This window comes from Epinephelus fuscoguttatus, linkage group LG21 (genome assembly GCF_011397635.1).
Source record: "Epinephelus fuscoguttatus linkage group LG21, E.fuscoguttatus.final_Chr_v1".
Classification (NCBI taxonomy): domain Eukaryota; kingdom Metazoa; phylum Chordata; class Actinopteri; order Perciformes; family Serranidae; genus Epinephelus; species Epinephelus fuscoguttatus.
The window spans coordinates 15384984-15408138 of record NC_064772.1 but is presented as its reverse complement, the minus strand read 5'-3'; the positions used below and the strand labels follow the sequence as shown (position 1 = coordinate 15408138).

Sequence of the window (23155 nt, the reverse complement as noted above, 5' to 3'; positions counted from 1 at the left end):
TTTCGGGCTGCTCTATGGTGGGCCTGTGCCCCTAATGGGTGAATAAGGGGTAGCTAGGGGCAGGCGGAGGCTTGGCACGACACAACCCTGCTGTGAGGCTGATTTGAGGTGAGCGTAGGGAAGGAGGAAGGCGCCAAGCAGGCTTTGATTTGCCCCTCCCCAGCCCCGGGGCCTGGAGGCTGGGGCTGCGAGATGCTGAGCTCTGGGTGCGTCCCGGCAGACCCCTGGCGGCAGAGAGAACAGGCTGGGACTGCGGGGCTGTGGAGCAGGGGGGTTGGGGTGTGGGCTGCCGAGAGCCAAATTGAGATGTGGGAGTCGTCGAATTTGCCTAGATGAATATTGAAGAGGGCATTTGCGGGCGCTGTGTGGGAAATCAGCTGCTGACAATAGACTGCTAACCAGGAGAGGGAACATCCTGACCTGCCTGTGCCTCTCTCTGCAATTCGTCCGAACATCAGTCACACGGTTAAATAATGTACCACTACGGATTCACTCTGCAGAGACAGAATCAAACATGAGCGCAAAGTTAAAGGGAGTGAACTTTATTTATGCTGAAGTTCTCCAGAGCTCTGTCAAATAGTTTGACTGCTAACTACCCTGCACACAGACATCAGGGTAATGACCTGATTCTGCCTTCTGACATTTAGATTTGTTTGTCAAGGAGTTTCTCTAATGTCCCCCTTTGTAGGCTGATACAGGATGCTCCGTTAGGACTTGGTAACCTTCACATAATGCAGAGCTGAACTCTGTTGTGGGGAAAGCACCCAGCGAATCGTTGGCCAAGAAGTTGATCAGAAAAATACCTCACACAATTGCGGTAATCCCCCGGTGCTCTTGTTGTCTTGGGTTTGGTGGAGTTTGAGCGTCTCACGTCTCGCGTCCCTCGTCTTTCAGCCTGCGCTAATCGTGAATGATTCCCTCTGTCTATAGCGCCAATGCCAGGGCCGGTGAATCAGGTACATAAGCCTAAGCCGCTTGGAGAAGTGCTCTTATTAAACTCTAGCCAGCTGCTGGAATTTTTCTTCCCCCTCTCATTGTTAATTGGGGAGTCTTGAGTCTTTCCCGGGAGTTGATTTGCAAGAGAAAGAAAAAAAGGAGCAAGAGATTATTGCACAGGAGGAGAGGTGCTTTGAAGAAGTGTTTTGTGATTTCACTGTATATCCTCCACTCCTCTCCTCCTTGTTCGCGCTCCATGCGCTCCCCAGCCAAAAAACCTGTTTGTGCCACTGACAACAGCTTTGAGAAGTTCGAAGGTGGAACACAGCATATGTCTGGCTTTGGCTCAGAGGTACAACAACAACACCTCCTCTGATGTTTAGGCTTTTAGGAAAGGCGGCAACGGGGGGGAAAGAGTTGCAATGTGCAGTGGCGCTTTGTGCACCCTAGAAACATACATGTCCCTGCTTTAGGGAGTGCAGGCCGGAGGGCAAATTGGATGCTTGAGACAGGGCAGATTGGCATATTGAGGAGCAGCAATCCTTGTTTTTAACCCCTGCCTCTTGAGAATACCTTCAAAACAACAAGCCGAGGGTTTTGTTTCACTTTTCATTTCTTTGAATTGGCTGGGCACCCTTAACTTTAGCCCCCCTCCTTGTCCCGGAGCCCAGCTCTCGGAGGAACTGGCCCCACTCCATATCTCATTATCTCTTTTAAAATTTCATTTTGTCATTGCATCCAAGCTCTCTTTTATGCCGCCATATTAAAGGCCATGCATAGGGTTTTCTCTGAAGGTATTCGCACCAGAGTTTTACAATAGAGACCCCAGACAAGGGGAAAAAAGGGAGAAACCTGGGCTTTAGGATTTAATGAGTGGCTTGCTGGGGGTGAAAGAAGGATAGAAAGCAAGTGAGGGAGAGCAAGAGAGGGTGCATTTGTAGGGGGAGAGGAGAAAGAGTAGTAAGGGAGGAAGAATGCAGGAATGGAGCACCAGGTACCATAATAGTGGCAGAGAAAGCTCCTGAAATACTAGAGCTGGGGCGTGTGCTCTGATCAGGACGGCAGTGAGCACAATTACCTTCTTTTCAAATCCTTCAGTGACACTGCGGGAGGAAGGAGGACTTTGAAACTTGAAAGGCAGGAGCCTGCTTTCAACCTCAAACGCGAGCAGGAAAGGGCTCTGAAATTTGTTCAGTGCTCCCCATCCACCATTAGCTTGTTTCTTCCTCTCGCCTCCAGGCATTTAAGCGCTTTTTGAAAAGATGTTAAGAAATTCAATCACCATAGAGAGAGAGCGGGATAGTTCTTTTTTCTGTTTTTTTTTTTTTTTGAGAGGCATGCTTTCCTCTGGTCCACAGAGGACCGGCCCTGCTGCTTTTGTATTGGGCTGAATAGACCTGCAAACTGGTGGAGGACTGGATGTGGCAACCATGGGAAAAGAGAGGGAAATAAAAGAGGAATGAAAAATGAGGGAGGGAAAAAGGGAAAGGGTCTGTTGGGCTGATGGTCGGAGTTAGAGAAGTGTTGCATTGGTTGAACTTTTCAAAGTTGCACGTGTTTACCTGCTCTGTCTTCATTAGCCCTTTTTTGACATGGCTGACATGTTGTAAGGATACAGAAAGTTTCCAGCAGCAGCAGGTAGAGAAGAGACTTGAGATTTCTGTTTCTTCTTCTACCAGTCCGAGGAGTCAATTGACCCTTGTACTGCTGACTGTTTGTTTAACCACTTAAGGTGCTCTAAACCCAAGTAATGAAGCCCCTTAAGGTGGTATATGGTAGAATGATGAACCCTCTCTGTGGGTGACTGGAGGGGGATGGTGGGACTGTGACACTGCTGTGATTGAACCATTAGTCGCTTGACCTCCCTCAGAAGAGGGGGACGTATCCTAATAGCAGTGGGGTCACTGGAGAAGAGGAAGAAAGAAGGAAGAGGGAGTGAACGAGACAAATTAAAACAGTGAAAAAAATTGTAATGCATAGGGTGAGGAGGGGTACTTTTAAATGTATTCCACTACAGATTCCATGTCCTCAAATGTAATCGGTAATGTTTTCCATTAGATTACTCAAACTAAGAAACATATTCTAAATACATTGGATTACTTTCGAAATACTTCAGAATCGTCTTGCTGAGATATTTGTTTGGGTCTTTTATTTCCAAGCCAAAAACACATTCCTGTCAGTATCCTGGCTGCATTTCCTCTTCATTCTTTATTCAGACCCCCATTAGCTACTAATTTAGATAAATTAGCTATCAACTACACTTCCTGGGGTCCACACACAACAAAACAAACATAAAACAAGACACATAACACCTATAAAAAGTTTCAATAAGAATGTGTTCGAGAAAAGTATAAGTCAAGTAAAAAAAAAATATACATCACAACAATCCAATTTGCATTACATCTTTGAGGTTCAGTTCAGTTTACAATGTGTGTTTTTAGAAGTCCATTAAAACTTTCTGGGTCCCTCAATGACCATTTTTGGTATCTTGTTTCACATTGTGATGGCATGTAATACATAACAGATCTGCATACCGCATCTGTTCATTTTCATGTGGCAGGTGCACTGTACACACTTAAAAAAAACTGTTTATGGCAAATGTGTGCGTCATTTGAATTTTACACCATCACTGTGTCCTGACAGCAAGCAAACACTGCTTTCTGTCCACACTGAATTTGTTGAATATGCCACGTTACTTTGTCCTTTGTAGTGAAATGAGAAGGTATCAATGACGTTGATTTCAACTTCATGTAACAAATGTTCCTTGTCCATTGCGTAGTTTTCAAAGTGAGAGACAAGAATGAATAGAAATGGCGTCCAGTAAGAACACTGTAGAATAAACAATGCACTCAAACTTATACTCGCTTGCATTCAGTTGGGACACGGTGTTCATGCAAATAAAACAAAAAACAAATAAAGTAAACTCTTCATGTAATCTATTCTTAAAGACAGTAACTGTATTCAGAATACCACCCATGTAAAACTACACCTGTAAAAGAATATAGTTACTCATGTCAGAGGTGGGACCAAGTCACTGTTTTGTCTAATACAGTGGTTCCCAACTGGTCGAGTCTCAGGGTCCAGATTTCTCCTTAGTTATTAGTTCAAGGTCCACACAGTTTAATACATTCAGCATCATACTTGTGTTTGGCCATGTTGTCATCCAGCTAGTTTGCTGTCTCTGTTAAGTAGCTGGCTGTTAGTCCATCACTCTACAGCAGGAAACAGCACTTCAAAATAAAAGTTATGTGTGTGGAAATTCACTGTACTTGAAAGTAAGTGCATTTTTTTACGAAGTTGACACGTTGGTGAGTCACTTACAGTCCATTCAGAATGGACTCGTGACCAACTTTTGTCAAAGTCTAAGTGAAGTCATCAGTCACTGGTGTTTAAGTCCAAGTCAAGTTGCAAGTCTTTTTTGATTTTGTCAAGTTGAATTTGTGACTTGAGTTCACACCTCTGTTAAATTCTAATCACCGATACTTATATTCTTTCACTCCCCAACCCTGGTAATGCATAGTATATTTTTTAAAGTAAGCAGTCGAGTCTCTTTAGTATTTTTTCGTAAGTTTGGCAGAAGATGTTTTAGGCAGTTTTCGTCCCCACTAGCCTCCTAACTGCTACACCATCTAAAGCCCCAGTGATGAATGTATTCATAAAACATCAAATATCTGTATGAAAGTAAGAAAAAGAGCTTATAAATATGGACACAGTTTTTACTTTCCCAGATGTAATGCTAGATTTCTCTGGATGTGAACGCAGTGGAAGCGTGTGCTACACACAGCTACACGCTCTACCCTTAGCAGTGCTTGCTCCCAGCATAGTTTACAGTCTCGACTTCTTTCAATCCATGTCAGGAGATGAACCCAATTCTGAAATCCCTTTATGTTAATATTGCGCTTTGCAAGAGCAGACCTATTAATCCAGCTTTAACCGTATAAGTGCCATTATTCCCTTAATAAGATCACTGGCTGCGCAGTATAGGATTAAATACTTATATCATAACTGACACTGTCATTTCCTGCGGATGAGAGTGGCTTGCCTCTCTGGCTGTCAGTTCCGCGTTAAGAATCCTTGAATCTGCTGCCAGTGCTGCGCTGAGGCCCGAGCGCTGGTAATGGATGTGGGAGAGTGAGGGGAATAAAAGCGGGACCCGTGGGTTGCTCCTCCTGCTCCTCTCTTCTTTGCCTCTCTCAATCTCATTCTCTCTTCCCTCTCTTAACCTCCCCCTTTCTGATCGCTTCTCTTCTTCTGTGAAGTGCTGCAGCATTATGGCGGCCCTCTTCAGTGCTCAAGGTGGTGCTCTTTAATCTGGCCCCTCTCCTCTTGTTCTTAATTGGCAGTTGGATGCTGTTGGGTTGCAGTGCGTAGTGGGGGAGCCTTGCACCGCTAGGCTGCTAATACTGTAGAACCTCTGGCGCCAGCACAGCGGCATTTTGCCAGATTCTCAGCAAGAGACATTAATGCAGGAAAGAGCATGTTAGTGAAGTGATGACCAACATCCTCAATGGTGAAATCATAGTTTCATATAGCTAAGGCTGAACATGGAGACTGTTCTCACACTCGGGGCCTGAAGAGGCTGAACAGACTGTGTGGATCAGACTGAGTGAGCTTGATTTGAAGAATGTGCTCTGGGCAAAGACAAAAGTAGAAACTGACTAAAAACCTGTCTACACATATACAAATATGTTTTGAAAGCTGACAAAAACCCCCCAAAAAACACATCTGTCCACACGACCTTTGTTTGACAAAATATCTCCATCCACACTAGAATGCAAAAATGACTCCCAATGCTTGTCCAGCGTTAGCTGTCTTCCACAATTTCCCCTCGTAGCAAAGGTAGGAAAGTGTACAAGCTAATGCTGGAGATCTCATCACTGTTGACTCTCCTTTTTGAAATAAGGATGAAGGAGCGCACTCAAAGATAATAGAGATGCTCTGGACATGCAAAGTTTTCCTGCCACTTCTCATCAACAACAATCCCACTCGAAATTGTCCAACCATCTGCTGGTGTGACCAAGCCTGATCCAAAACTGTCATTTCTCAGGGACTAACGACAGAAGCTGAGGTAGACCAAATGAAATTTGGCACAGCAGCTCAACATGAGATACGTATATGGACACAGATGGAGACTTCTGTCCATACTCTGCGTTCATTTTGTCCGTATTTGTGCATGTTTTTTAAAGCTTGTGGAAAATGATGAAAATTAGCAGTACCACTGAGAATCACTGGGGCAGTGTAGCATTGTTCAAGTGAGACACAACGGAGATATTTTAAGAATTGGTTGAACCGAATAAATTGCTAACACTGTGAAAAGAATTGTTCGTCCCCATGTTGTGATGTATTTAGTGACATCACAGACCTTCACTGTCTACAATGCTGCTTTTGTTAAAAAGTATAGTATTACAATCTCCACCGTCGCCTTGGTTGTCCAAAACTCTTGACTCTGCCCTCTCGTGCCATCCATTGGATGTATCAGTACCATCACCAAGGATGCATGGAAGTGTGTTAGCAGTGACATTTCCAATGTTTAACTGAACTTATCTATTTCAGTATCTTAAGGGAGTATAAATAAGCCTTAAGTTTAAGTGTTAAGTAATCATTAGACCAAACAGTGCTAACAAAACATAAACAAACCAGCAGTCCGCCATTGTTATTGTTGTTTCCGATGTATGCATATTACATAAAGCAACCATGGGCATGCATAATTAGGGAGATGACATCAGCATTTCTAAAAGTGCTCAGTCTTACACATCCGCCCAGATACACAGTAACTGGAGTTGTAAAAAAAATCAGCACCTCTAAAGGTGTTTTAAAAAAATTTCTGTTTTAGTGACCTAAAATTCAGTTTGTGTGTGGACAAGAGGCCAGAACATAACGGAAAATATCCTTTTTCAAAAATATATTCCGTATACATGTAGACGGGTGCCTTAGTCTATATAGTATAGTATAGTATAGTATTGTAATACAGAAAAGACTAATACCAGGTCAGGAGGCTCGCTGACCTTTGTATGTGTCAGTTCAAAGGTCAGGCCGAGGGTCACGGGTCATGTCTTTCTGGTGGAGCTCAGCCCTTGAACTCAACTCCACATTTGTCCTCTTTACCCAGCATGCCAGAAAGCCTTCTCTAGAGACCCTCTTAATTTTGCCCTCAGAGTAAGACAGATTTAGTTTGAGAACAGAGAGAGGAGCAGGGAGAAGGAGAGAACAGGAGAATGAAGGAGGGTGGTGTTGATACAACCCATGACGCTGGTTAATGTGCAGCTTGGAATGCAGACAGTAAGCCTGCGTTGCCTCCTCCATGGGAATCCATTTCTTTATAAAAAGAACAGACAGAGCCGAATTTAAGAACAGATTTTTGGGGAACTGTGCGAAAGGAAGAGGTTGGGATTTCTTCATCCACGGTGTCCATTTCCTCATACACCGCCTGCCTCTGAACTCACACATCTGGCGCCGTGGAAGGCAAACGCAGGCAGATTTACACCCATAATGCCCAGTAGGTTTTAGGTGTACAAAGCTGATCTCCAGCTCCTCCCTTTACCCGCGCCTTCTACGTGAACTGACTTCCTCACCATGTGTGTGGGTGTTCAGAACATGTGTGTGTGTGTGTGTGTGTGTGTGTGTGTACACATAACCAGGGAGGGAGAGAGATACTCACATCTGCTCCAGACTTTTATTCTTATATCTGCTTATAATAAATCTGCAGCTTGTTTTTTTCCTTTGCCAAAGTTTTAACATCTCCTCCTCTCTCTCTGTTTTTCCACCTTTTGTAGAGGACGAGAGTTCAGGCACGCCTTACCACCGCGAGAGGCGCAATGCCATCAGCTCCCAGGCCCCAACGCCTGGTGGTCCTGACAGGAGCGTGAGCGAGGAGCCCTCCACCTCCACAGAAGAACGCCCCTCCCTGCTCAAGAAGGAGCTGCATGGTTCCCTGCCCCACCTGACTGACCATGCCCTGCCGTACCGAGGCACTCTGTTCGCCATGGACCCCCGCAACGGCTACTTAGACCCACACTACCGTAAGTCCACAAAAAAGTTGGTGTTGTTTATTCTTAAAGTGGGAAACTTGTACATTTTGTTAAAGGAATACTTCACCCCCCAGAAGGCCACTGGGGGTGACACCTACGTGTAAATTTGTGAAGTAAACTTGTTTTTCTTGCATGCCTCCAGTGAAAGAAGAATCCAAAAACGGTGGATATTCTAAGTTATAGGTGACTCTCACACAACTCGTGCACTATAATCCAAGTCTCAGTCTCAATCCAAGTCATTATCCAGTTATATGCTCAGTACTACCCAAACAGAAAACCTTTTCCGATAAGTTAAACTTATTTATGCTCTCTTCGAAGCCAGACTCAATTGACAAAAACTGTAATGTTACCTCACTAAACATTGGAGCTGCTGGTCTACCGCTGCTTTGGTCAGTTAGTTTGTATGTAGTCTTGTGTGACTTTAGTGTTCTAAAGGGTTAGTTCAGATTCACCGAAGTCACACAAAGCACAAACCAACCTGCTGATCGAGGCAGCGGTGGACCAGCAACTCCTGTGTTCAGCAAGGTAAAATTGATGCTTTTGTCAATGGAGTCTGGCTCTAAAGAGAATGTAGATAATTTTACTTTCCATTCAGTTCTCTTTTCGAGAGAGCTGTCTGTTAGGGAATTAGAGCATATAACTGGATAATTGAGACTTGGATTATACTGCATGAGCTGTGTGAGGAATGTAAACAGATGTTTTGATGAAGTTTTGTTGTTAAACGCGGTCTCCTTTAACTTCAATTCATCAAGAATTTCCTCAGTTTTTGGATTCTTTGTTCACTGTGGAGGAATGCGAGAAAAAACAAGTTTTCTGCACAAATTCAATGTAACACAGGATAAGTTATTGATATACAAATGGTCATTTCGGGGTGAAGTATTCCTTTAAGTAAAGAAACTACACAGCTCAAGGACATATTTGTAGCACCCCAGCGCTGAGGCCAAGTTTGTCTCTTTACTGTAGGTGAGAGGCAGGACTGCCAGATGCTTGATTAAGTCTGACAGATTAGCCTCTCTCTTGTGCTCACACACACACACACACACACACACACACACACACACACTTTTGTGAACACATGCACGCACACTTGTCTTGTTTTGCGCATGGGAAGTTAGTATGGGGAACGGCCAGCGTAGCTTCTTAATTCCCTCATTAGGGGCCTGTCTGAACACAGTACTCTGCTTTCCCTCATCAACACACACTTCAAAGCCCCAAAGCAGCGCCGCGTCAAACCTCACCACCCCCTACTCTGCCTCTTTCTCTCCCTCTCTCTTTCTCTCTCTCTCTCTCTGGGACTCAGAGACTGTGTGAGAGAAAGGCGGCGAGAGAGATAGAGAGAGAGAGAGAGAGAGAGAGAGAGAGAGAGAGAGAGACTAATGGAGATGAAGCTTGAGAGATTGAGGTGAAGGGAGAGCTGTGGCTTGAGCAAGATACTGAAGATAATTTGAAAAAAAAGGTGAGATAGACAGTGGGCGTTAGATGAAAGCGAAGCTGTGTGTGTACGTGGAAAGAGAGAACAGGAGATAGATGATTGGGGTGTAAGAGGCTGATTAGGAGGTTAATTCAGCGGCCACTGTAGCCAGGACTTAGCCCGCAGACAAGGATTTGATGTGATAGCTTGTTTAGTTTGGTTAAATTGGCTCTGAATTGGGGCAGACAGAGTGGGACAGAGCGATTTTAATCCAGTGGCAGTAATGAAAAGTCCAGTGGACCCCAACCATGTACTGTAACTCTATTTATTCAGCCACTTCATTAGCTACTGCTCCCCTCGTGCTTGGGTGCCCGAGAGTCACCAAGGTGCCTCTTTAAGTGAAAGGTTACTCAAAACCAGGCAATGGTGCCGTGGACAGGGCCCTCGAGGGCAGAACATTACTGCCCATTACATCCTGACCTAACTCAGCAACACTGCCACTTCTCATTTGATGTGTGTGTGTGGGTATGTGTGAAGGAGCTCTGGAGGTTCCAGACCACTGAAGCCGAGGGGAAGGAGCAGGAAGGGAGAGGGGAGGAGGGGGGTGGGGGGGTCACTCTGAGGCTTGGGGTCATGTGGAAAAGTCACAGTCTGAAATGGAGAGTTCAAAAGCAGCAGGAAAAGTCAAAAGGGCCGTAGAGCTTCAAGAGGCTTTCTTTGTGCATCGGGGCTCAAGAGACTGGAAGGCTGCAATCAAACGAGGCAGAGTGGAGCGGAGCACAGTGATGCTTGCTGGGAAGCTGTAGGCATGATGAACATAGATTTGATCCTCCTTCTGCACTGCTTCTTCCACATCTTAATATCTAAGTCTTTAGTGTTAGTGCCGAAATAAAAAGTCTGAACTAAGTAGTCTGATATTTTTTAAATTATCAAGCTAAAATGACAAATATTTGCCAGTTGCAGTTTTATTTAAGGTTTTCAACGCTTGCCAAATCAAAACAGGACCACTTTGGGCTCAGGGAAATTATGAATAGCATCTTTAAAAACAACTTTCTGTCATTTTATGTACAAAATAATTGATCAGTCAACTGAAAAAAAAATCTGAATGATTGATAACAAACATAATTGTTAGTTGCAGCCATAGTGTCAGTAGATGAGTATAAGACATACACAAAAAAGTAAGTTTCAATTTGCTATAGGCAGTGTAATGTAACCGAGTACATTAACTAAAGTAATGTACTTGAAGGAATACTTCACTGGCAAATGAGTATTTATATATCAATTACTCACCTCATGTTACTCTGTTTTTGTGAGAAAAACTTAATTTTTCTTGCATGCCTCCACGATGAACAGAAGATCCAAAAACTGAGGAAAATCTTAATGAACTGAAGTCATTGGGGTCCGTGTTTAGCCACAGCAAAACTATAGCAAAACTTCTGTTTACAAACTCTCACACAACTTGTGCAGTATAATCCAAGTCTCATTTATCCAGTCTTACGCTCAGCACTTTCCAAACACATGCAGTTTTGCTAAAACATTATGATTTAAAACACAGTCTCATCCACAGCCGAGTAGCATGCCTGGGTATCCATGAGTGTTTGAACTCTGCTCAACTGCATACACGTATTCGTTTTTGCAATAATGTAATACTAAATGTGTTTGGGAAGTGTGAATGTGTTTGGCTTTAAGTCAAAGACTTTTTTGGATTCTTTGTTCATGGTGAAGGCATGCGAGAAAAGCAAAGTCTTCCCCACGAATTCAAGGTAAAATGCAGTGAGTAATGGATACAAAATGGTCATTTTGCAGGTAAAGTATTCTTCAAGATACAATATTTTGGGTATTTCACTTGATTATTACCATTTTATACTACTTTCTGCTTCTATTCATCTACATTTTGGAGGCATGTACTTTATTTTTTACTCCTCTACATATATTAAGCAGCTATAGCTACTAGTTACAAAAAGTTGTTAAAATTATCCCCACCTTTACCATTAAAGTGATGGATATTAAATAACATTAATGTGTCACATCATTATGAAATATGCCATTCTGCCTAATGAGTACTTGAACTTTGGTACTTAAAGTATATACTTATACTTTTATACTTTTACTTGAGTAAGATTTTGAATGCAGATCTTTTACTTGTATTTTTACACTGTAGTATTGCAACATTTACTTTAGCAAAAGCTCTGAATACTTGTTCCACCACTTGCTATAAGGTGAAATAACACCCAAAAAGACTCAAAATAACACTGATTTTTACTTTAAAAACAAAGTCGGAAAGGCTTGTAGTGTTTTTCATTGATGTCGATTCTCTGATCCCGACTCCGCTCAGGAGGACTTATGATCTGAGATGAGAGCATTGCTGTGTAAAACACCTCCTCCTGGCCCCAGGTGTTGAGGACATGGGGTGTCCCTAAAGGCGGCGGTCCCATTCTGTCTGATTGAACCCAGTACCAGAGCTCAATCCCCATGAGCTCCAGCGGTCTGAGGGGTCAGCAGGACGAAAGGGTTCCCCTTAAAACCTCCGCTTCCCCTCTCTCCCTCCCTCAGCTGCTTTGAACCAGAAGCCTGTAGCGTCTGTCACCACTCCTGCGCCACAAGGTGTAAAAAGTCACCGGCTTCTGTTCTGGTTTCTGGTTCCATACACACACACACACACACACCTCTTACTCCACCAGCGGTAGTCCCTCTCTATGAGGGCTTTGTCACCTCCTAAATTCATCCCAGGTGTGTGCATGTGTGTGTTTGTGATGGAGAGGGGGCCCTAAGCCTTTGTGCTGTGCTTGCATAGTGTGCCACGCCACGCAGCAGACAGCCAGGTAAATCCGATTACTCTTAGCGCTGCTGTGTGTCAGTGCTTAATGTGCCTAAATGCGACGGCACCTGCAGCCTCCCCACACCTGGTCACTGGATCGTTAACGTGGCGGTGAAGCTCTGGGAGGCGTGGGAGGTGGAACAACGAGAAGAGAGCAAGGGGGGTTTATCTTCGGGGGCTTGTGCTCCGGGTAAATCTCTGCTATTCACCCAGACTTGTGATCTCCCACTCCTCTTATGTCCGTGGCCTAAGACTGTGTTTACTCTGGTTTTTACACCCACTTCAGTGCAGAAAGGCAGAGGCACTAAGGAAACATTGCCCCTATTGTTAGCATTAGCTAATGTGCTGGTGATGCCTGAGTCTTAGCCGCTTTTCTTGGGCAAACACTGGATAAGAGTCCACATCCTTCTTACCACAACACTAATACATGGGGCTTTGCTGCGGGATAAGAAGAAAGGATTGAGATGAGGATTAATGAGGGAGAAGTCTTTTTTTTAAGATCTTAATTGTGTAGAAGTGTGAATGGGATGCGCGGCGCCGACATCTGTTTACATTGTGCGTTGATTAGCCGGTCAGTGGTCCTGCAGCAACAGTGAGCCCACTTGCTGGCGAAGCATCTTTGCTTCCTCCGAGGGGATCTTCTTCTTTAAAGTGCCTCTTTCTTAAACACTTGCCCTTCTTTGCCAGACTAAACACATCCATGGAGGGACTTAAAGCACATCCTTTTCAGTGGCTTTCTTGCAAATGTTAACTGAAACGCCCAAGAATGTTTAGTGAAGCAAAGGCAACTGGAGGAAAGTACATTTTGCCAAGCTTTAGAGACAATGCTTAAGTATATTGGCACAGAAGTTACCTAAGTTTTGTACTGTATTTGTGATACAGTAGGTCATTGAGAGGAGCAGACAAGACACATTAAGGCCCAATCCCAATACAACCCTTGCTCCCACTTTACCCGTCTGTTTCGCTTGTTCACGTCTAGGGGAAGGGTCTGCGGATTCTGTGGGATAGGGCAAAGACTAAGGGCAGCATCACCCTCCAAATGGAGATTTTACATTAACAAGATAGCTGTACGAGCAACAAAAGAAACCTACAAATATATTTTCTTCATGAACAAAGATTTAAAAATTACAATAACTATTGTATTATGTAATTTTAACGTTGTTTCAGTGTGTTATGGTCCTTTTCTTTCTAACATGCAGAGGTGGGAGTCAAGTCTTTGCACTCATGTCCCAATTGAAGTCCCAAGTCAAGACATGCAAGTTCCGAGTCAAGTCCTAATTTAAGGCTGACCAATCCCAAGTCAATTCTCAAGTCTTAAACACTGAATTTCGAGTCCTAAGCAAGTCATTACGCACTCTTCACCAAATGTATTGCTATTTTAACAACAGTGTAATAATATATTCCGCTCCTCTAATATCAGTGCAGACTGGCAGGCTAGGAGCACGGGTTGCTAAAGTTAGCCTGGTATGAAACAGTGTTCTTTTTTATTTGATGACTTGTTTGAGTTATTGATTGCATGAAACTTAAGTTGTGGACAAATCAAGAGTGTCCTGACAACTGCTAAAGGATGCCAAGAGCCCAAATGAGAAATCACCACAGCAAAAGATAGCTTATTTGGAATGTCCGGCAATACTTGTCACGTCTGTTTACGTAAATGCCAGCGTTAACGACTAACAATGACATATCAAGGTCTTGAAACATTGTCCCATTTCATAGGGGAAGCTTTCAACCACTACCCCGTGTTACTCTGTTCTGACGGGCAAGATGGCACTTGAAAACAAGGGGTAGAGGTAAAAATAAGAAATGGGATTGGGAAATGTGTCTCCAGGCTGTGATGGCTGCCTATCAGTCCAATAGTCTTTAGGTTAGCTCCTTAAAAAATCTAGCCCAGATCTGGCTGCCAGGGCCTAATCCCCACACCAAAGCCTTGCTGTCCTTGACTGATCTTAGAAACCATGCCTGCTAAGCTGGAGGCAGTGGAGGTATGGATCTCTTGGCTGAAGGATTCCTTCACATGTATCACAGTAACCCTGCTCTCTGAGCCTGGCCAAAGGTGTCCGCTACCTGGATCACACTGGTCCTGTGTTCTGGGAAAGCTAGCGGGGAACACTGAGCCACAGCGTAAAACCCGTCCTGGGGTTTTATGATGTGGTGGGGGCAGTGGGGGTCCACTCACAGGGGTTAAACTCTAAACTGCTGTGCGGGGCTGATCTCAGGTCTACTGGGCCATAGCACGCCAGCCCCTACCCCGGCGTCAGTCTGTCTGCCTCAATATCAAAATGCAGCTGACCACTGAACTGAATGAGCAAGCTGTCACCAAACTGAACGTGATCCGCACAACAATGGCCTCTCTGCTCTCCACAGTTAATTACAGTGCTTTCGGTTCGTATGGACTTCACAGGACCTCTCTATGTGTCTTAAAAGAGGGAGAGCGGCAAAGAGAGTAAAAAGAAGAGCCATTATAAACTGTGTTCATAGTGTTCATAGGTGGGGGAAAAAGTTACAAACAGAGCACTCCTCTGAATTCACACTCAGAGAACAAACTTTCTGGCCTCTTGTTGGTTCAAATATGACAAGTACTGGCTGGGTTCAAACATCCTCCCCCAAAAGAACCAGGGAGTACAGAGGAGAGCCTGGGGTGAGAAGACACGTGCCTGTTTCAAGGGTAAGTGTTTGTCTTTGTGATTGTTTCAATATTGGCTTTTTGAGCGCGGTGGCACGATGTAGTCCCCCAGCGGCATGCCGGCACAGAGAAGCCTGGGGCACACTGCAGGCAATGGAGAGGGATCCCTTCCACCCACCTCCTTTCATCAAGAAAGAACAACATGGGCTTGCGCTCTGCTGTGGCCCCTTGGTCCAGCGCACCAGGGATAATCAGATGATCCCCTTTTATACAGCTTATTAGAGGCATCTCATGCTGTAAGATAGGCCATATTCTCACATGCATGTGCCCCTTTGTAGCGCATGATGATTTAAGGGGGTTAAGCAGAGTTTGAAGTGCTGCAAGAATGCACTTTCATACCATCTTAAGGTCATGTGGTGCTCTTACCACAAAGCTGATGCGTGTGAACAGAATATCTCCGAATAATGGCAGTTCTTATTAACAATGACGAGATTAAATGTGAAGGGGCTAAGAAGAATTAAGAAGAATTTCCGGAGAACTTAAGATGTTCAAAGAAGAATAGTCAGCATTTCTTGGTATCATTCTCGCAACATCTGTCAGTGTGTTTTTACTTCCTTTCAAATGAGATTGGTTAATCAGTCAAGTCACAGAAGCGAGTCGGGAACAATAGCACTTTGCTGATGTTGTGAAGGCTTAAAATGAAGATTTGCTGCATCTTGTCCATCCAAAAGGAGAATCAACTGCAGCAGACACCACTGGCAGCAATAACATTAAGCACTATACTATAAAACAACAAGGCTAAATGCTCATGGGGGCTTCTCCTCAGCTTGAGCTTTTTCTCTCCTCCTTAAGTTACCCTGTAGTCTCCAGTAGGATAATCACCTCTGTGTGCTACGGGAGAATCAGAGTTATTTCATGCCTTTCTTCATATTTGCTTCCCGTTTATCCAAATCTCATCGTTCCTTTTTTTGTATTTGCATTCCTCTCACATCGTGGCAAAGATAAGCGCCCTTATCCCTTCAGCCAACAACCCGTATCTCACTCTCGTCTCTGGAGGGTCGTGAGTATATATTGTTCTACACGAAGAGGAGGCTGATGAACACAGTGTAATTAAAATGTTTCTAGCAGCCTGGTGAAATGTAAGATATCACAGGAGAAAAGAGGGAGGGAGTCAGGAGTCTGAGGGTAAGTGAGACAGAAGGGTAAGAAAAACAGAGAAGAGCAAGAGAGAGTGGAGAAGAAGGAGGAGGAGGAGGGGTGGTGTAACAAAGCAGAAAATGAAGAGAGACATAAAAGAATGGGAGCTCAAGGAGGTCAGGCCCATCACAGGCTTTAGTGTTGCCTTTAAAGATGCCTGGGACAGGTGGCAGCTCCAGACAATCTCGCACCACAGAGCAGCATCCTCTCAGGAGGAGATAAGGGATTCCTCCATCCAGGCACCCTCATCTCCCTCCTCCTCCTTCACTCGCACTCTCCACCTCCCTCATGCCCGCCTGCCTCCCCTTCCTCCCGTCTCGGGGTTCTCCCAGACAGGCTGCTTTGATGTGGCTCAGTGTGAGTGGGCAGCTGTAGGCCACGGGGCTGCAGCAGCGCTGCTGGGCCACTGGGCTGGCGGACCGTTGGGAGCCGACTCGAGCGCGGCTCAATCAGTGGGGCTCTCCGGTGCCCGGCACTTTCAGGTCTCATTAAAGCGCTCCGGCAGGGTTAATCCTCTTTAAGGTTTACATGGGCCCCAGTTTGTCTCTCTGCCCAGGCTGAGGGAACCCCTGGGCGCCACCTGCGTGACAAAGACTCAAATCACTGTGACACAAGTTCCCTCCGTCTGTTGCCTCACTTCTCCACTCCCCTTGTATGTTCTCCTCTCTGTTTCTCTATGGCTCTCATTTGCCTTCCCCTGTGCATTCTGCCTCTTTTTTCACTCCCCTTCCCTTGATAGTACCTAGGCCTGGTTGTAAGTCTTTTAGGATTATTTGGGTGGAATCTGTTGACAGGGGTGCAGTAAATGGATTACAACTTTGTCCTTGTTTTTGGGATGCTGTGAGGAGGGAAAGGGGAGAGATCAGGAGGATGCGCTTTGAATAATGAGAGAGGCAAAGAAAAAGAGATAGACAGAGAGCAGGATTAACTGAAAGAATTAGGAAGACGATGCAACAGTGAGAGAGAGGGTGAAAGAGAGGCTAAGGTGACAGCAATGCAAAGAGCGTAGAAAGTGGAAAAGGGAAAGAATTGGAGAGTTCCAGCTGTTGTTGCACTCATATAACCTAATTGGTCCAGAAGCGTCGACCCCTGTCTGGCCCTGCAGAGCCCAGCAGCCATTTGTCTGATTGCTGTGACACTGGGCTTTGTCTTTGCTCTGTGACACACAGTTTCCTCCATTAGCCCAAATAATGGCCGCGTACCTCCAGAGGCCTGCACAGACTTTGTCTAATGTCTGTTGGTGGAAAATGGAGGAACAGACTTACAGTGTGGGGGAAATACCATTTGAATGTAAAACATATTAAAAGACTGCACTGGTGGTTTTGAATGTTAAGCTTGTAAACTTAAAATCACCTATGCATGATTTTCCAAAGGATACAACATATCCTCAGATTGACACCTTCCAGACACCTACTGGATTCCACTAATTTGAACACATATGAAAATGAGCTTGCAACCTGCTTCAGACATTTTGTTGCCAATTATGAACTCAACCCGCTTCATGAACTTTAAGGATTTTCCAAAATTTAGATTCCAGACTTGGTTTTCAAACTGCAACTATTGTTGCCTGGGTCCAGACACTGGAATCTGCCCACTGCACTGCAACTGATTCACTTGTGTATCATGACATGAAACACTGGTTTCTTGGTTAAAATAAAATAAAATCAGCAAGAGCCACAGGCAGGGCTAACGCTGTTGTCAAGCTGTTGTCAAGCAATGCGCCAAAATATACATACAGTCCGCAAGGGTCACATGAAATGGGCTGTACGTGGACGTCTGCAAAGGATTTGTGCAGACCCTCTGGGATGTGGCTGGATGACGACATTTATGTCACATGGACCAAAACAAACCCTTCTGGACATGTGACAAACTACGAATTGGCCCTAAAGGCTAACCTTTACTCTATAGGGGTTATGGGTTAGGGAGACTGTTCTAAATTGGCGTCGTCTCTGTGTCTCCAACATCATAATATGTTTTTACGTTGTTCCATTCCATTCTTAAAACCTCAGCAAAACAGGTAAGGTGGTCACGCATCAGTGTGGTCTTCAATTGACTGTAGATTTAGGTATATACATTGGTCTCCAGTGATAAATTGGGGAAAAACAAATCCCCTTCCCCATGAAAATCAGTTAGTGTGGACACAATGTCAGACAGAAGATGGAAAAGGAGTTGACAATATTGTCTAATATAAGGCAACAATATACAAAACCTTGAATCACTGGATTTGAGGTTTTGCCACAACATTAATGCATCGCTTTTTGGCAGTTCACCCTGAAATCTCAGATATCAGAGTGCCCTTGAATGCACCACTGAGGAGAATTTTTAAACCGGACCCTCCTTTTAACCACATTAGCATGTGATAATACACAATTCTGACATAAAAATAAAGGTGACAGAACATTCACTGTGATGGATCACCACTCTGAACCAAGATTAAGTCTCTGTAAGTTCTAAGCGAATTCAAATACAGGATACGAACTGAGAACAATGGAGACATGGAAATGTAATTTTGTGAACAAAATTACATTAAAAATAACCGGCTTTGGTCAGTGGCCTCTCAGCATGATTCAGAATTGAGAAGCTGTCCAGTTTCCCAGAGCAGAATCCAGCCCAGTGTGTTATTATAATGCAGGTGTATTAGCCTCACAGTCACTATCACACAGCCACATGCAGTTTTAGTATCACCTGCACAGGGGCTCAGGGAGGATCCATGACACGGGGCTATAGAGGGTCAGTCTGACACAGGGTATTCTGATACAGCAGTGGCAATCATGAACACTGTCACTGAAAAGACGTCCGCTCGTATACAGTAGATGTCGCCGTAAATCTGAATAATTTATCTTACATTTATAATACATTTAAAGAGAGTCTTTAAAAACAGATTGTGGGCAAAATATTCCTTCTGTGCCCTCAATTCCTAAATAAAGATCTCAAAAAAAGATCAAACCCTAAAGCGGCCTTGTATTTGAGTAGAATAAATCACACAGGGGGGAGCTGAAGCAAAATAAATGTAGCAAAGTCCTGGTGAGTTAACCTGAGGTTTAAATCAACTCCCCTCTCTCTGAGAGGTATCGTTGTTTGGAGAGGAGGAGATAGACAGATGTGAGAGATAAAGAGAGAGAAGGGGAAGGAGGTGCAGCGCAGTGTTTCAGCTACTAAACTGCTGTGTAAATCTCTCCCCAGCTGGGTGGGGGAGAGGAGGCTGGAGGGTGGGGTAGGGTACAGAGGGTGCTGGAGCAAGAGGGGGGAGAGGAGGGCCAACGCACAGCGCTTTGTTCTGCTCCCCAGCTTATCCCAATCTGGAGAAATTCACCAAATGTAGGAGATAGATTGGCGCTCCGCAGAGGCCTTGTGAAATAACCTTCACTCCCTGATCCACAGTGGGATACAGGGAGTGCAGGGAGGTGGGGAAGGGAAGAAAAAACGGGGTATAGCTGGGGTTGGATGGTGCTGGGGGCCCCTGGAAGAGCAGTGTGCGTGCTTAGCTCCACTCTGTAGCAAGGCAAGGGTCCTTGCGCTGGCGTGCAATTTGTTAAGATTGACTCGGCCCTGTAAATGTCTTGCAGATGCTGGCGTTCCATTAGGATATTTGTGTGGCTTACAGAGGAGGAAGGGGGTAGAAGAGCAAGCTGGTTGCTTAAATAAGGGTTTCGTATTGTATATAATTTCAGATAAATGGATGCATATTTTGCAGGGGACACTTATCTGTAAAAATTTTTTAACTTAGATAAAGTTTGGCAGGAAATTGTTGCATGCCAAGTGGATGGTGTGCTGCATACTGGTTGAATGAAAAAACGATCCTAAACTCAAGTTTGTAAATATTGGCACAAAGAGATAACCTGCTTGAACATTAAGCTCCAGTGCAAATATGCACAGACTTGTAGAACCATGAAGAGAACAGATTGGCATTGACCAACTTGTTCAGTCTAGACAAACAAATTACTCCTGACAGCGAGTAGCGATGGAATGTATACTCAAACAGAGAGCCTGTTTATAGCGCATAGCTGACGTTTTTTTTTTTTTATACTGCTCACTTTCTCTTCTTCTGTTCTGTTTTTTTCTTTTCCACCATGTTAATTACATTTACCCACAGAAAGACTGTTTGTGTTAAAGGGTGTAAGAGCAAGTGAGCAAGAGAGAGTGTGAAACAGAGGAGAACACTGCGGAAGAGAGAGGGAAAAAAAATCTATTGATTTACAGAGGAAGGGCAGAGTGTGATCTGCCAGCCTCGCGTATATGATGAATGGCAGAGAGATTGGCAAGGCAACACTTAACATTCTTCTGTTATTTAACCTGCTTTCTTCTCCCTCCTTCTTACTATTACTCTTTGCTGAATAAAAGCTTCCTCTGTTCTAGCGCCCGAGCATCGCGTACAGTAGAGAAAGCTCTGCACAGCGAGAACATTAGGCTAATTTATACAGCAGTAATTAGGCCATTAGACCTGAAACAATCTGGGACCCGTAATTAAAGCAAAGCGCTCCAAAAGTCAACAGCAACTCCCATTGAGCTTAGCTAAACAGTCTCTGAAAGTGTTATTTACATGTCCAAACAGCTTGAGGTCTCAGTGTAAGCAAACATGATGAGAGACGGGGTGTGAAGGGACTGATCAGAGGGAGAAGTCGGCAAGAGAGCCAGCTTCCAAACTACTTCAACTGATAGTCTGCACGGGGCTTCTCCATCACTTCTCTTGCCAGCAGATAATTGTAGGGAAGCTCAGTATTATGCTTTTTGAGCAAAGTTGTTTCAGAAGAGAGAGCACAGGCGTGATAAATACACAAAAGCATGCCTTTTAGCTGATATGTCACATCTGTGTTCAATAAAATCAAAAACCCCTCAGATACCCTCAATATGAAATGTTGCACATTATAAGAGTTATTTTCAAAGTGTAATTCATTTTATTTGTTTTATGATGATTGATTGATTTATTTCTCCTCCTATGATTGTTTAAATGCGGTATAAAACTCTTGTGCTTTGATGTTAAACTGCTGACATCAAAACCTGATGCTAAAAATTGGTGTTTTAGGAGAGAAAATACTGTGCTACGTGCCTCACTTAAATGTAGCTATGCTGTTCATCAGCAATTCCCACCACTGGGTTCTGTGCCCTCCAAGGGGCGAAAATATTTATGTGAGCAGTCCAGGGTTTCAGTTTGAAAAAAATAATGGTGCTGGTCCACATGTCCTGAAAGTAGGACTGTCCCAAATAGCATTTTTGGGGCTTTGAAGATTCAGTGATAAGTACCTGCTAATATTCAAAATTTTGACAGGATGCGAGGGGTGTTTAGAGTCAGCAATCATATTCATATATGCTAATCAACCACCAGACTGAGGCAGGACTTCATGCTGCCCTGTGTGTTTTAGTGTGTGTGTGTGTGTGTGTGTGTGTGCGTATGTGTGTGTGTGTGTGTGTGTGTGTGTGAAAGAGAGAGCGATAAAGAGGGGGAAGAGAAGGTTGAAGGTGGACTATTGCACCCAGTTTTTCTCTAAGTTTCTATCTTTTGCCACCTCCACCAGTTTACTGGTGAAAAATACAAACAAACAAAACTGCTCCCACCCCTTGGACATATGCAAAGAGTGCCGGTGTTAATTTTAAGAAGTTCTAAATTAAAATAGTTGGAGACCATTACTGCAGGTTATCTCAAGGTGACATTTCCAGGAGCAGGTATATAAACACCAGTAAAAAAAGATCACCCAGGGCTGCATTGTCCTGTTTATCTGCACAGTAAAGTCATGTACATGTTCTTGTATTCACTCCTAGAAAGGAGTGACACAAGTTGCACACACATGCGCTCGCAAACACGCAAACAGACAAAGTCTGGAGCATCTTTCACACGCTCTGCAAAGTGTTGCTGAGTTATGGTGCAACTGTGGGCCTCGCTGCAGACAAGCGTGCCTGAGTGGTGAGATCATGAGCAGGGTAGAGAGGTGGCATAATGAAATCTGGCAGTCACAGCCCCGGCACAGGCTTCATATGTTCCACATTAGCAATTCACAAACCTCTGGAGCAGGCCCCAGCAGCCCTTTTCTCACTCCGCCTTAGTCGCTTATGACAATCTGTCACTGGCTCTTTGTGCTCTTGCGGCAGAGCGTCGATGAGAAGTGCAGTGTTTATGGAAAAGCGTTTCGTCCTCAGCTGCGGGTGACACTCTGTTAGAGCGGAGTCGCTGAACCCTCACCAGAGGAGAGGAGGAGCCCAGGTTTAGCAGTCAAGACAATAAACTCGCAGAGCTGACTTGACAACAAAAGAGAAAGATGAGAAATTGTTTGAATATTATCAAAACTCAAATCAGAATTGTGAGTGACAGCTCAAATTCTCCTAAAGTATCACATCACTTGCACGCCGAAGCACAGTGAAGATCCTTTGTGGTAAAACTGCCATTTATGAAAGGAGATTAACCAATAAGGATATTGCAAATGATGTGCTTTAGGCTTTATCCTCCCCTTGTCCTCCCCCTTCTTTTGAAATTATTCAAGTGTCCAATAAAGGACAAGGCAATTACCATCCTTTCTTTAATGAAGGGGAAGCTGGCTTTTGGTCCTGAGCACGGTGTGTTTGTGTTGAATTAGAATTAATGAGCCTGGTCAAAGTTTGCCTCTAATTGCCCTTTCATTAAGACCCATTTGTAATCATGTCTTAATGACTTCCATCCCTTCTCCTAAAAGAATAAAAAAGGGAAAATTTGAAACCAAAAATGAATGCTGCTGCTCTGGAGTCATTAAAATATTTGAGAGGAGTTCTGATGAATCGGTACAGGGTTCATATTTCAGAAGATGCATGTCAGAAAAGTTTGCAAACTATGATATGCAGTTTTTTCAAACTTTCAGCGTTTGATGACTTCTTTAACCCCTCTCACTTTGCCAGTTGTGGTTTACCAAATGCTACCGGGACAAAACCGTCGTGATTACACTTTCCTTAGGAATGCTGGAGCTGCTGTGGTGTGTGGCCGCAGTGGGAAGGTAAAAATTGTGACGCGTGTGCCGGCTTCCTATATGCCTTCCAGCTGTATTAGAGAGACGAGTATACCACTGAATATCCAGAAGAGCAGGGGCAATTTAGTCCCGGAGTAAACACTAAAGAGTCCCTACAGGAAACACTGGAGATGGATTGCAGGATGGAGTCCCCCCCCCCCCCACTCTCTCCTT

The 23155-nt window shown here is 44.3% G+C and overlaps 1 protein-coding gene across 1 annotated transcript in view; it reads left to right on the top strand.

Annotated features, from left to right (window-relative positions):
* The window catches only part of gli3 (GLI family zinc finger 3), a 122940-nt gene that overhangs the window by 37312 nt on the left and 62473 nt on the right, over positions 1-23155 (top strand). Inside the window, exon 3 of the mRNA XM_049565152.1 lies at positions 7710-7955. Coding sequence (XP_049421109.1) covers positions 7710-7955 — 246 coding nt within the window. The remainder of the gene's footprint in view (positions 1-7709; positions 7956-23155) is intronic.